At 30.1% G+C, this 12500-nt stretch overlaps 1 protein-coding gene across 1 annotated transcript in view; it reads left to right on the plus strand.

Annotated features, from left to right (window-relative positions):
* Positions 1-12500, plus strand: part of LOC100200373 (uncharacterized) — an 81945-nt gene that overhangs the window by 66803 nt on the left and 2642 nt on the right. Inside the window, exons 25-27 of the mRNA XM_065812489.1 lie at positions 8514-8636; positions 8772-8954; positions 10832-10945. Of these exons, the coding sequence (XP_065668561.1) occupies positions 8514-8636; positions 8772-8954; positions 10832-10945 (420 nt within the window). The remainder of the gene's footprint in view (positions 1-8513; positions 8637-8771; positions 8955-10831; positions 10946-12500) is intronic.

The following is a 12500-nucleotide window of genomic DNA, read 5'->3' on the forward strand; positions in this document are numbered from 1 at the left end:
TAAAAACTAGAATAAAAATACCTTCTAAAACAATTTTCCTATTTTTAAAATCTTATTTCTTTAAAGAGATATGAAGAGCACAATGGAAAAAACAGCAGAGTCACATTTTTCACATTTTGAGAAAACCTAAATTAAAGGTTTGAAACCTTTTTATTACAAATTATGTGAGAAACTGTCAATTCTTTTAATTTTTAAGGGAAGGTCATCCATTTAAGCATCAAATTTTAACAAATAAATATTCTGAAAATCATGTTAGCTCATGGAAAATTTTGTTTTTTCAAAATGTGTTCAGATTGGTGTTTTTTCCGTTGATTAGGACTTTGCCTGTTTTTCTATTGTAACACATAAGAAATAACTATATAAAACCATTAAATTTTAAAATTTTTTTATTTTAAACAAATAAAAAAATAAAAAATGCATGAACATTCACTGGTCTTGACCCTCATCTTCAACTTTATCGTCATACGGCAGAGCATCATAGAATGCCTCATTGGTGGTAAATTTTTTGAGGACTTGGAGGTCTTTGTACTTTGCAGCTGATATAGCCAGTCTGTCTTCATACAAAGCTACTGGCACTGCTGTGCATACTGAAAAATTGTTTTTTCTCGTTGGAACAATGATGTTTGTTTTCAAGAAAATACCGTTCCATGAGTCTCTGTGACAAACGGTCCCTGGACCTTCATCCTTGTTAAAAACCATTTCCCGAATGGGGCGCGTGGGGAACGGGCAGCCTTTCTTATACAATGGCCTTAGAAAGCCGGAGAAGTTTTTGACCAGATCCTGTTTAACATCAGTCACGTTAAATGGTGTAGGATGTTTTCGTGCTTCACTAAATATTTTTATCCAGTCTTCTGGAACACTAGCACTAGACTTTGTATTTACTGGACCCATGTCCCTGTCACACTCCATATAAGAATGTCCGCGCTCAGGGAATGTCACTGTCACTGAGGTAAACCTTTTTCTATGGTGCACCATATAATCTAAAAACCGAATCAGGGTAAAGTTCTTATTCTGTCCTGAGCAGGAATCGCAGAATAGTTCAAGGTGAGTAACCTCTTCGCTGACCTTGGTTGTGATGTGGTCATACAGGAAAGAAGCCACCTCATCTGAACCTTTCCTAGCAATAGTCTCATCATAGCAGTAAAGAAAAACATCATCAGTTGACAGTTGGTGAATGTTAAATGATTGGTATGTGAGCTTTCTGTTGTAGTAAAAGTCATTGGTGGACTTGTTGGGTAGGTTGACATTTTTTTGGTAGTCAAACGTAAAGGCCTCATAATGAGGTGTAATCTTGGCCCTTCGCTTAGCGTCTCTTTTTCTCCAGTAGAATGTGTCAGCCTTTCGCTGGTGGAGATCTTTTTGAAATTTTAACTGCTTTAGGTCCCTTATGAGGACTTCATTTGTTGGGTCTGATTCAAGAGTCTTTGTAGCAATTTCTATTTTTGCCAAGAACTGGTCGCAGGCTGAGCAAGTGTCGGTTCTTGGGTACCCAAAGCCAATGTTAAAATCGTTGTTGAATATAAGCCTGTATGACTCATACACTAAACTGTCTCCTGGCCACTTCTCTTGATATAAATCAAACATCTTGGAGATGCTGAGTTCTTCTGGCAGGTACAGCCGTCTCGTCTTCTTTTGTGAGTAATGAGACTGCCGACCCCTAAACGAAGAGATGTGGTCTCTTATTCTCTGCTGCAGTTCATCAGATATTTTGTGATGACTGCCATGCTTTCCTCGTCCATCAACAGGAGGCAGGCCTGGGGTGAGTAAAAAAAATTAAAAAAAGATTAAAAAAAAGTTATAAAAATACATGTTCAGAGAATAACAGCACTCTTTATGAATTTCAACATTTCTTTTTAAATATTGAAAAATATTAATATATAGACAAGAAAGGATTATAGAAAAATGTGCATTTTTTTTACATTAACTATGATAAGAAAAAATAGCTTTTTTATTCCACAAACTGAAACAAAAAACTATTGCTAATAGTATAAATTACCTGTAGTAGCAAGACTTCTCTTGATAGTCTCAAGTCTCCCTTTCTTAATTCCAAAGATGGAGATGAAGGCTTGAAAGCAAACATAGGCAAATGAATCTGGGTCAACATCATCTGTACTCTTCAGGAATACTTTATAGTGATAGCTGTGACTGTTTGCACTTTTAGGCTCTTCCTTTCGAGGTCTTTTTCGGCTAATCTCCGCGACTGTGATCAGTGAAGCAAGATAGGAATCCTGTAAAAAGAAGCAATATAAGATTATTAATGCAACCGGTCACACATCTTTGGAAACACAAGCATTTTTATAAAATTTAAAAATATAAAAGCCTACCTACTTTGTTAGAATTATTAAATTTCACTGCTTTGTGCTAGGACCTACTCAGAAAGTTGAACATAATAGAATGATCGATTTTATCAAGAATTGTCTATAGATAGTTGAACATAATGGAATTATCGATTTTATAAAGAAGTTTTTTTTTATTAGATAGACGTCTAGGCTTGTTGGTATGCTGCGTTCAAATAGAACAATGAACTGTGATATTGGGTCCACCCCACTAAAAAACTAAGTTAAAAATGCCTATTAAACATACAATACCAGCCTTGGGTATCATAACACAGTAATACAACCAGATGTCTACCATGGTTATGATTCAGATGTACAGGTCTAGCTATTCTAGACCTAACTAAATTTGAATGAAAATGAGAATGAGAAACTCTTTGTCTTATTTAATCAACATGTTCATGGTGGAATAACAGGTGCATTAAAATTATGAATCTAGGTCTAGACCTAAATCTAGAGCTAGTATTATAAATAAAAAAATAGTCTAGAACTATATTTAAAGAGTTTAATTTAAAACTTAAAAGAAGAACTCACCTGAGCATCCTTTGTTGGTAATGCATTGAATGACTCGAGGAGCAAGGCTCTATTCTCTTCTTTGACTGTTTGAAAGCATTTAAGTCTTATACATTTACAGTCAGGGCCAGTTACATGAGATGACAACCTCTGTTTCTTTGCTATGTCTTTCTTACTGCCATTTTTCTTTCTCTTTTTTGGCTTGTCTGTAACAATAGGTGTAGCATCGTAGTCAGCCATTTTGTTTTAGTATAGATTCTTTGTGTACTGGTTACTCAAATGAGCTTGTGTACTGGAACTCAAATGAGGTTAATAAAAACACCCTATTTTGATCCTTATGAATTTAAAATCAAAAAAGATTTAAATTTACTTTCTATATTACACTTAAACATAAGAAGCATGCGGCAAAATTTTGAAAAGTTTAAAGAATTTCTATCTATTATAAATTACACGTTCGATGTCATATCTCTGTCAGAGATTTGGCATGATTCAGAATGTCCTCTAGAGTTGAATTCTAATTATAGTTTGGCAAATTACAAACTAATTAGCCAACCATGAGGAAGCAATAAAAAAGGCGGAGGCATAGGTGTTTACGTGCTCAAAAAGTATTAATTTAAAATAAAAAAGCCATTAAGTGTAGCAAATAATAATTATGAAATAATTAAATATATGAAGATCACAATGGAAATCAAAATGGCAGAGTCACATATAACGTTATTATATGGACCCTGCCTTTTCTTTCCTTGTCACTGGTGGACACTGCTGTTTTTTCCATTGTATACCATATTTTCTTATTCCATTTTACCATAGACTATGTCGGTTTTTTCATTTGAAACTTGGCTTAAAAGAAGCATTTTTCAATGCTTTATTACCCAAGGGCCATAACTGAAAAATTATAAAAATGTGACTCTGCCGTTTTTTCCATTGTGGTCTTCATATGTGTCTTTAAATCTAGTCTCGTTTTTTAGTTGTCACCCGTTATTTAATTTCCAGGAAAATTAAAAAATTTTGAGTTATTAATGTATATATTTGAATAGTTATCAGTTTGGCAAAAGTGCAAAATAGTTTTGTACATAATTAAAAAAAATATATTTAAACAAATAAAAAGCAATAATTTAGTATGTAGTGATGAAATAATTTAGTATAGTAGTGATGAAATCATATATTTAATTTATATAATATGATATAAATGTTGGCACCTGTAAAACAAAGTTCTACTGTAAATAATATATGAAAATTTGAATTTAAAATATTTATGCCGTTGGATTATGTTAGTGTTACTGCATTAGTTGGAGTTTTTCTGATTTAAGGTATCCCATACCCAAACCAGTTTCATCTAATGATTCAAAAATTATTTATTCATAATTTATCTTTTTTATCTGCATTTTTTACATCTATATATATATATATATATATATATATATATATATATATATATATATATATATATATATATATATATATATATATATATATATATATATATATATATGTATATATATATATATATATATATATATATATATATATATATATATATATATATATATATATATATATATATATATATATATATATATGTATATATATGTATGTATGTATATATATATATATATATATATACAGTACTGTGAATAAGTTTTAGACCACTTACATTTTTTCAAAAAGTCCCGGAGAATTCTTCTCTAATATTTAAGTTTGTAGTTCTAAATTATAAACTTATTAAAACACATGTATTTCACACAAAATATGGAACAACATTTTATAATGTCAAACTTCATTAAAAACTCTTAATAATTACTATGTCCCCCTTTTGCCTCAATCCCAGCCAATATTCGCCTGGGAATAGATTCATAGTCATAAAATCCTGGGGTATGTTGTGCCATTCTCTTTGAAGTTCTACAAAACATTCTTCAGCATTTTGGTGAGCATGTTCATCAACCTTCTTTCTGTCCAGGTCATCAATTCCAGTACACCTTCCTCTGCCATTTCATTTAAATAATTTTTTACTACTCGGGAACAATGTTTTGGGTCATTGTCCTGCTGCAGAATAAAATTATGACCTATTAGTCTCATTCCGGATAATGCCTTAGGATATCCACATAACGTTCCCTGGTAATTGGCCTTCAATTTTGATCAAATCACCTACTCCAGATGAAGATAAACAGCCCCAAACTTGTAAAGAGCCTCCTCTGTGTTTAATAGTAGGGTTTAAACACTCGGGCTGATAGGCTTCTTCAATTCTTCTTCAAACATATTGGCATCCTTTCCTTCCAAAAATTTCGAATTTGGACTCATCGGTGTACAGAACCCGATTAAACATTCCCTGGGCCCAATCTTTGTGTTGTTTTGCATATTTAAGTTGTTTTTCTTTATTGCCACACCATAATAATGGTTTTGGAATATTTTGGTATATGGTTTCCGAGGAATATTGGAGGTAAGAGTTAATCCTAGAAGATAAAGAGGAAAAAAAATTGAGTTTTATCTGAGTTAAAGTTCACCAGCCACTGAGAGCCTCGTGCTGTTGCAGAAATGAAATCTTTTTCAAGCTCAAATGTGCCCTTCTTCCCCAACACACACACACACACACACACACACACACACACACACACACTTACACACACACTCCCCAAGCAATTAGAGAGTGTTGACTTCTTATCAAGACAAGATTAAATGATATTATCATCAGTGAACAATGCCACCTTAGATATAAGAGTTTTTGGTAGATTGTTAATGTAAATTTAAAAAAGTACAGGGTCAAGGATAGATCCTTGAGGAACCCTTGAAGTTACAGGAAATGAAGAAGAGTGCTGACCATCAAGGACAACTTTTATACTACGATTTATAAGAAAAGATTCAATAATCTTAAAGATGTTACCCGATACACTGTAAGAAGAGAGCTTATGGAGAAGACCAAAATGCCAAATTTTATTAAAAGCTTTAGAAATGTTGAAAACCTCTCCACATCTATCTAATGCACGATAAAATCTATCAGTTATTACTGTTAACAGTAAAATCAACAGTAAAATTAGAATACTGAAATTAGAGAGATTAAGTGTTTGTTGATGAGAGATTAAGTGTTTGTTAATTAAAGGCTCCAAAACCTTGCCTATGATAGTAAGAAGACTAATGGGACAGTAGTTAGATGAGTCAGATTGCTCTCCAGAATTTTTGAAAATATGGATAACAGGTGCTGCTTTCCAGCAGGCCGGAAAACAAGACTCTAATAATAAACACTTATTAGATAGTTTTGAAAGTATAGATAACAGCTCCGGAGAACACTTTTGCAGAACTATAACAGGTATGTTGTCTGGACTACAAGCTGTAGAAGAGTTTAAGCAGGAAATCACTTTAGATACAGAAGCTGAAGTGATACGAGCGTCAAGTAATGGATCGACCTGTTTGTCAACTATATCAGGTAAGATGTAATTAGTGAAATCAAGAGATAAGGTTGGTGAAAAGTTCTTAGCAAAGAATTTAGCTTTATCTTTAGGTGAGGTGACAAATCTGAACCATATAGAATAACAGATTTGCCCTTATTATAGATACTGTTAAAGATTTTCCAGAAGTCATGAGAGCCTAATTTTTGAAATAAAATACAAGGTTTTGTGACCTGAGAATAGAGGGCTTTGGCATTAGACAAAACCTTTTTACAATGGTTTCTAGCAATAGTAAACAGACCTCTATTTTTTGGAGAATTGTTTTACTGATAGATATGAAAGTAATGGTTACAATTGGAAATTACAGCAGCACAATGAGAGGAAAGCTATGGATAAAAGTGAGGCTATGGATAAAAGTGAGACTTGGAATTGTTGAGAGGTAATAAAAGATTCCATACCAGCCTGAATCCAAGAAGTTACATAAAAAGCACATTTGTCAGCAAGAAGATGAAAGATTTCTACCTAAGGGCCATCACGAAGAAAATCACAGAAAGAGTCCCAGTCAGCTTTAAGGTAAAATGATAGGGGGATTCTGATGATGAAGAAGAATGAGATAATAGTTTTAGAAAGATCAAACCATGGTTAAAAGCACCTAAGGGTGAATGTGGAGAAACTGAGCACTGACTAGGTACCCCTAATATATACTTTTATATATATATGCATTTATACTAGTATATCATCATGATCAACATGATCATCATAGTCATCATTATCATCATCAAGCTTTAGTCCCCTTTTATGCTGTTTTGCTAATATAAACATCTCAAGCATCTTCTTTCCTTAACTAAAGCTCATTTGTACAATATGTAACAAACTCTCTCTAAGTTTTCTTACTTTTACCACTAGCATTTTCTTCTGAAGCTGCTACCTCTCTACATATTGATACCCAAATTACTTTAATCTTCTCTGAAAAACATTCTATACAAGGTTTTTTTATAATCTCTGTCTAAGATTATGGCTCCTTTTTTCGTTGTCATAGTACGTATCCATTTGATCATTATCTTTTTTTTTGTAAATACTACACCATATTAATACTAAAGTTTATATAAATATGCAAGGATATTGTATGCCAGCATCTAAATAAATATGGAAATAAACATACATGTTTATATCCATATATATCTACATTATGTATGCATAAATACGCATCTTACTTCCTAGATCTAAGCAGATTTGGAAGCTTTTATCCCTTTTCTTCAGCTTTATGTCAAGTCTCATTCTACTCCACATTTTTCCATCTTGAACAGTTGCTTTATTAAACTGTAATCATTTTTTAAATCTTTTTTTACAAAAATATCTCTCTTAAAAACAAATATCTTTTTATTATTGCAAAAAGCCAATGTAAAAAGGTCCTGTCTGATGTTATGCTATTTTATTTTCACTTTACTAAATTTTGGGTTTTATCTCAGATGTAAGTTTCTTAATTTAAAAACCTCATAACTCTCACATATCTTTATTTTTCTGCTGACTTATACAACCTACCACTTTAACAACTTTAAGTCTTCAGTTAACCATTTTCTTGCTCTTTAACCCTATCCTCTATTTTCTAATAACTCATAACTTATAGTGGTTGCTTTCAATCTTGTTTAAAAAATATATAAAAATATATGCCAGTATTTAATAAATATTAAATGCATGCATAAGTTTATAATATATAAAGTATTATAAATTTTTTACAAGCCCCGACTACCAACCCTGCTAAATCTTATAATTTTGCCGGGGCCAGGTTTGCAAAAAGTCTCATTTTTAGACCTGGTCACAAAAGTAGATCTCTTGTTGTAAAATATTGTTTTTAATTCAAGCTGCTGGTATTTATATAAAACATAAATTATGTTTAAAATGTCATATACATATAAAAAAAAATGTACAGTGCATATTGCCACATGCATGTCTTGTGTTTGTAAGTTTTGATTTGTAAACTTGGATGAACTGATGCAATACTAGGTACTACTATAATGACATAATTTGGAACACACAGTGTCTTCTAATTTATGTTGAAAGCACATCAAATCAGGGAGTGTTTCTTCAATACAGGTCATCTATGGGGTCAGATTCTTTGATGATTATAATGTCTAGGATGCTTGATGGGCCTTCCTCTTTATTTCTGTTGTAGTGTAATGAGAATGTTTTTGCTGTTTATATATATGTGTGTGTGTGTGTTATTATTTAACAATTTACTTTCACTAAATGTAATGTAAAATTCAAGTTTTAACTACTTTTATTTTAGAATTGTTCTTATAACAATCGTCTGGATTTATTAGCCACTTGTGATATAGCTGGTGAAGTTGTAGTTTCAAAAGATCAAGATAAAGCTTGCAGTAAATCTGCAACTGCTATTCGTAAAATTGAGGTTTTTTAGTTCTAGATTTATTTAATTTTATTTTGATACTGTTTTTAAATATTTTTTTTAACTCTAATGAAATATAAATATAAATCTTTTTGCTGCGTTAAGTAGTTCTTAAGTGTTTTTTAATTTATAATTTAGCCTGTCTATCGTGTTGAGTGTACCACAGAGAAATACAGCGAAGAAGTAAATATTGACAGTCCGAATGATGTAACAGATAAATATATTGAATCATTGGATATTGCTGATTTATACTACAAATTAGGATCAAAGTTTGAACAAGAATTTCAAATCACACAATTCAAATTTATTGACTCAAATAAGGTTTTGTAGTATATACAATATTTTATTTTTGTTGTATTCTATATGTATGTGTGTGTATATGTATATATATATATATATATATATATATATATATATATATATATATATATATATATATATATATATATATATATATATATATGTATGTATATATATATATATATATATATGTATATATATATATATATATATATATATATATATATATATATATATATATATATATATATATATATATGTACATAACAATCTTTTAATATCTTAATTGGGTCAAACAACTTATTCTCTGACAATCAAAACAAATTTCAATCCTCTTGTTCTACTGCTGAATTAAAAAACTGTTATAAAAGAAATTTTTAATTTGGATAAAGTTGTTATAAAAGAAAAGTTTTATTTTGCATTGGCTAAAGTTGTTATAAACAAATGATTCATTGTGCATTGGGTAAAATTGTTATAAAAAAAATGTTTCATTGTGAATTGGATAATATTGGTAAGGCAATGGCTATGTTGGTCTTTACCATAAACTTAATAATAAAGTGTAACTGAAAAAAATTTTAAAATTAAAACATTTCTTTTTAACCGCAATATTAAAGTTGTTTTTGATGGACAACACTCTTATTCATTTCCAGTAACTTCTTGGATACCAATATCTTTCGTTCCTGATCCTGTGTTGTTTCTCATCTATATAGATAATCTTGCTGACAATCTTACCAAAGTAGCTCTACTTGCTGATGACACAACAATATACCTTAGTCTTGATAAACAAATCTTATTCTTAAAATGAATTTTAACTCAAACAAAACTCAGTCGTTTACTGATAATAATTATTGAAAGTTTGTTGAAAGAAGAAAATTGAAGACAAAACCAAAGCAGTCTAAACATCAGGCACCTGCATTATTTTATTTGTCCAGCTATATAACAAATCATTCAGTTTTTTCTTATTTTAAATGACCAAAGTGTTGCATCACACAAGCACTTACAAATGTTTTGGTCTAACCAAGCATTTGTTTGGAAGTAAATGTAAATATTTTTGACTCGAGTTTTTGTTTTAAAAATGATGACTAGCTTTTGTTGTGCTTCTACTGGTCAAAAATTTGGCCTATAAAAGTTCATTAAAAATAACTTCTTACATTTCAACACAATGAACTGTCGAAAGTCTTCCCTTCAAAAATAATTTGCAATAGGAGGACCCAGTGTCTTCAATAATTGGTTTGTTTTTTTTAAGTCATTTTGATATCTGTATTTGTGTTACACCAAACAACTCTGCAATAATTTTTTGATTTGCCTTATCATATTGCCTTATCATATTGCCTTATCATAAAAAAACTTTTACATAAAGTTACAAATTACTTCTAATGATTTTTTAATAAATGAACTAATTTTATTTAAAATGTCAATAAATGTTATAAATAATACTTTTTGATAATTTCAATAAAACTAGTTCATTTTTTAATTGTTTAAGAATACTATTGATAAAAAAGATGTTGAGTGCTCAATGTTCTTAAAGAAAAGAGCAATAATAAATTAGTAAAAACACTTATCTAATTTTCTTCAACAATTTTTCCGTCATCAGTAGGCTCATCATGAATTGGTTTTATTGATGTTTATTGATGAACTTCCTGATGAGCCTACTGATGGCAAAATAACTTGTTGAAGAAAATTAGATAAGTGTTTTTACTAATTTTTATTTATATATATATATATATATATATATATATATATATATATATATATATATATATATATATATATATATATTCATATATTCATATATACATACACACACACACACACACACATAATGCTGAATAATATGTTCTAAGATTACTTGTGTTTTGAAATTGTTTATTACATGGTTTTAGTTATTAAATTTTTAGTTTGAATTCAGTCAAAATCGAATGACAAATGATGCTGATGTTTTGAGAGTTTCAAAATATGATAATATGGCTGCTACAGTTTTGGAGAAAATTGAAAAGCGTGCTGTTCAAAGGGTAAATATTTTGTAACTTGCACGGGAAAAAAGTTTTATTTAACAAAAGTTTGTCTTTTTTTTTAGTCATACACAATGTTTATGGAATAATTTATGTTTTTGAGGACCCTAAAAGGTGCTAGTCATTGGGGTCCTTAAAAGTAGTTAATTTTTTAAAAATGCTTTAGACCAAATTCTTGCAAGCTTCTTTGAAAAAAGGAAATTTTTTTTCAATTGAAATTATATTCTTAAAGCAAATTTAATGAAAATTCAAAAGCATATTTTTTAGTTCTATTTTCTTTAATCAGCTGGATATTTTATATATGTATATTATATATATATATAGCGGAATTGTTTTAGACTGTGAGGTCCTTTTGTAGCTTTTTTCTGAAAATGTTTAATCCGCTTTGCTGCTGATTTTGAATAATTATTACATACTGGAGTTGCAAATTATATATGCGGTCTGATATAAACTCTGTATAATTTCTTCCATAGTTTGTTGTCTCTACTAATAAATGAATTTATCATCCATCCTAAGATGTTATTAGCTTTAGATGCAATTTTTTCAGACTATTTTAAATCTAGCTGCAGCTTGTCATTGAAGCATCTTTAATTTGAGCAATAATTTTGTATTCATCCACATACAACTTACAACGGAAGTAATTGATAACTGATGGTAAATTGTTTATATAAAGAATGAACAAAAGTGGTGCAAAGTCTGTACCTTGCAAAGTCCAAGACTTTGCACGGTACAGACTGAGCAAAACTGGACGATATTTGACTGGATTTATTTGATCGGTTTTGTGCAAGAGCATGAAGTTAGCATTTTTTCAAGCATTGGGGACAGAACCTTCTTGAAGTGAGCTATGTAATATTTTTGTGAGAGAGTATGCTATTGCACATTCTTTAAGAACCTATGGGTGCACATCATCTACACCTGGAGCTTTATATTGGTAGAGTTTACTGAGACTTAAGATTACTTTATTTAAATAAACCTGGGTCTCAAAAACTAAACTGGTGGTTTGATTCCTTAATTCCAGCATCGGAGAAATGAGATCTTCTTTAACAAAAAAAGATTTAAATTATGAATTTAAAATATAACTTATCTCTGGACCTGAAGTAACAATGTTGCCACTTAAATCCTGCATTGCCTTGATTTGCTTTTTTATTTTTTGCTTTGATTTTATGTAGCTATATAGCAGTTTCTTGGAATTGTTATGAGCTATGTATTTTCATAGTTTCTGATACATTGTTTGTGCACTTTTTAATTAGATTTTTTAATTTTAATTAGATTACGAACCTGTTTATATACTTATTGAGAACTAATACAATTTGAATCTGGTTTGCTGGACTAAAATCTGTAAATGTTTATTTTTTGCAATAAGATTCCATAATTGATCCAGGATGCATGAATTTGCAAATTAAATTTTTACTACAAGGTATCCATTTATTGCGCAAACTATTATACTTAATGAGAAAGGTTTCATAACATTGTGATGTGTTCTAAGAAATCTTCCCAGTCAATTTTTTAAAATGGAGTTTCAGATTTTTGAAGTCTGCTTATTTATAGTTTAAGT

Source organism: Hydra vulgaris, chromosome 12 (assembly GCF_038396675.1).
Source record: "Hydra vulgaris chromosome 12, alternate assembly HydraT2T_AEP".
Classification (NCBI taxonomy): Eukaryota; Metazoa; Cnidaria; class Hydrozoa; order Anthoathecata; family Hydridae; genus Hydra; species Hydra vulgaris.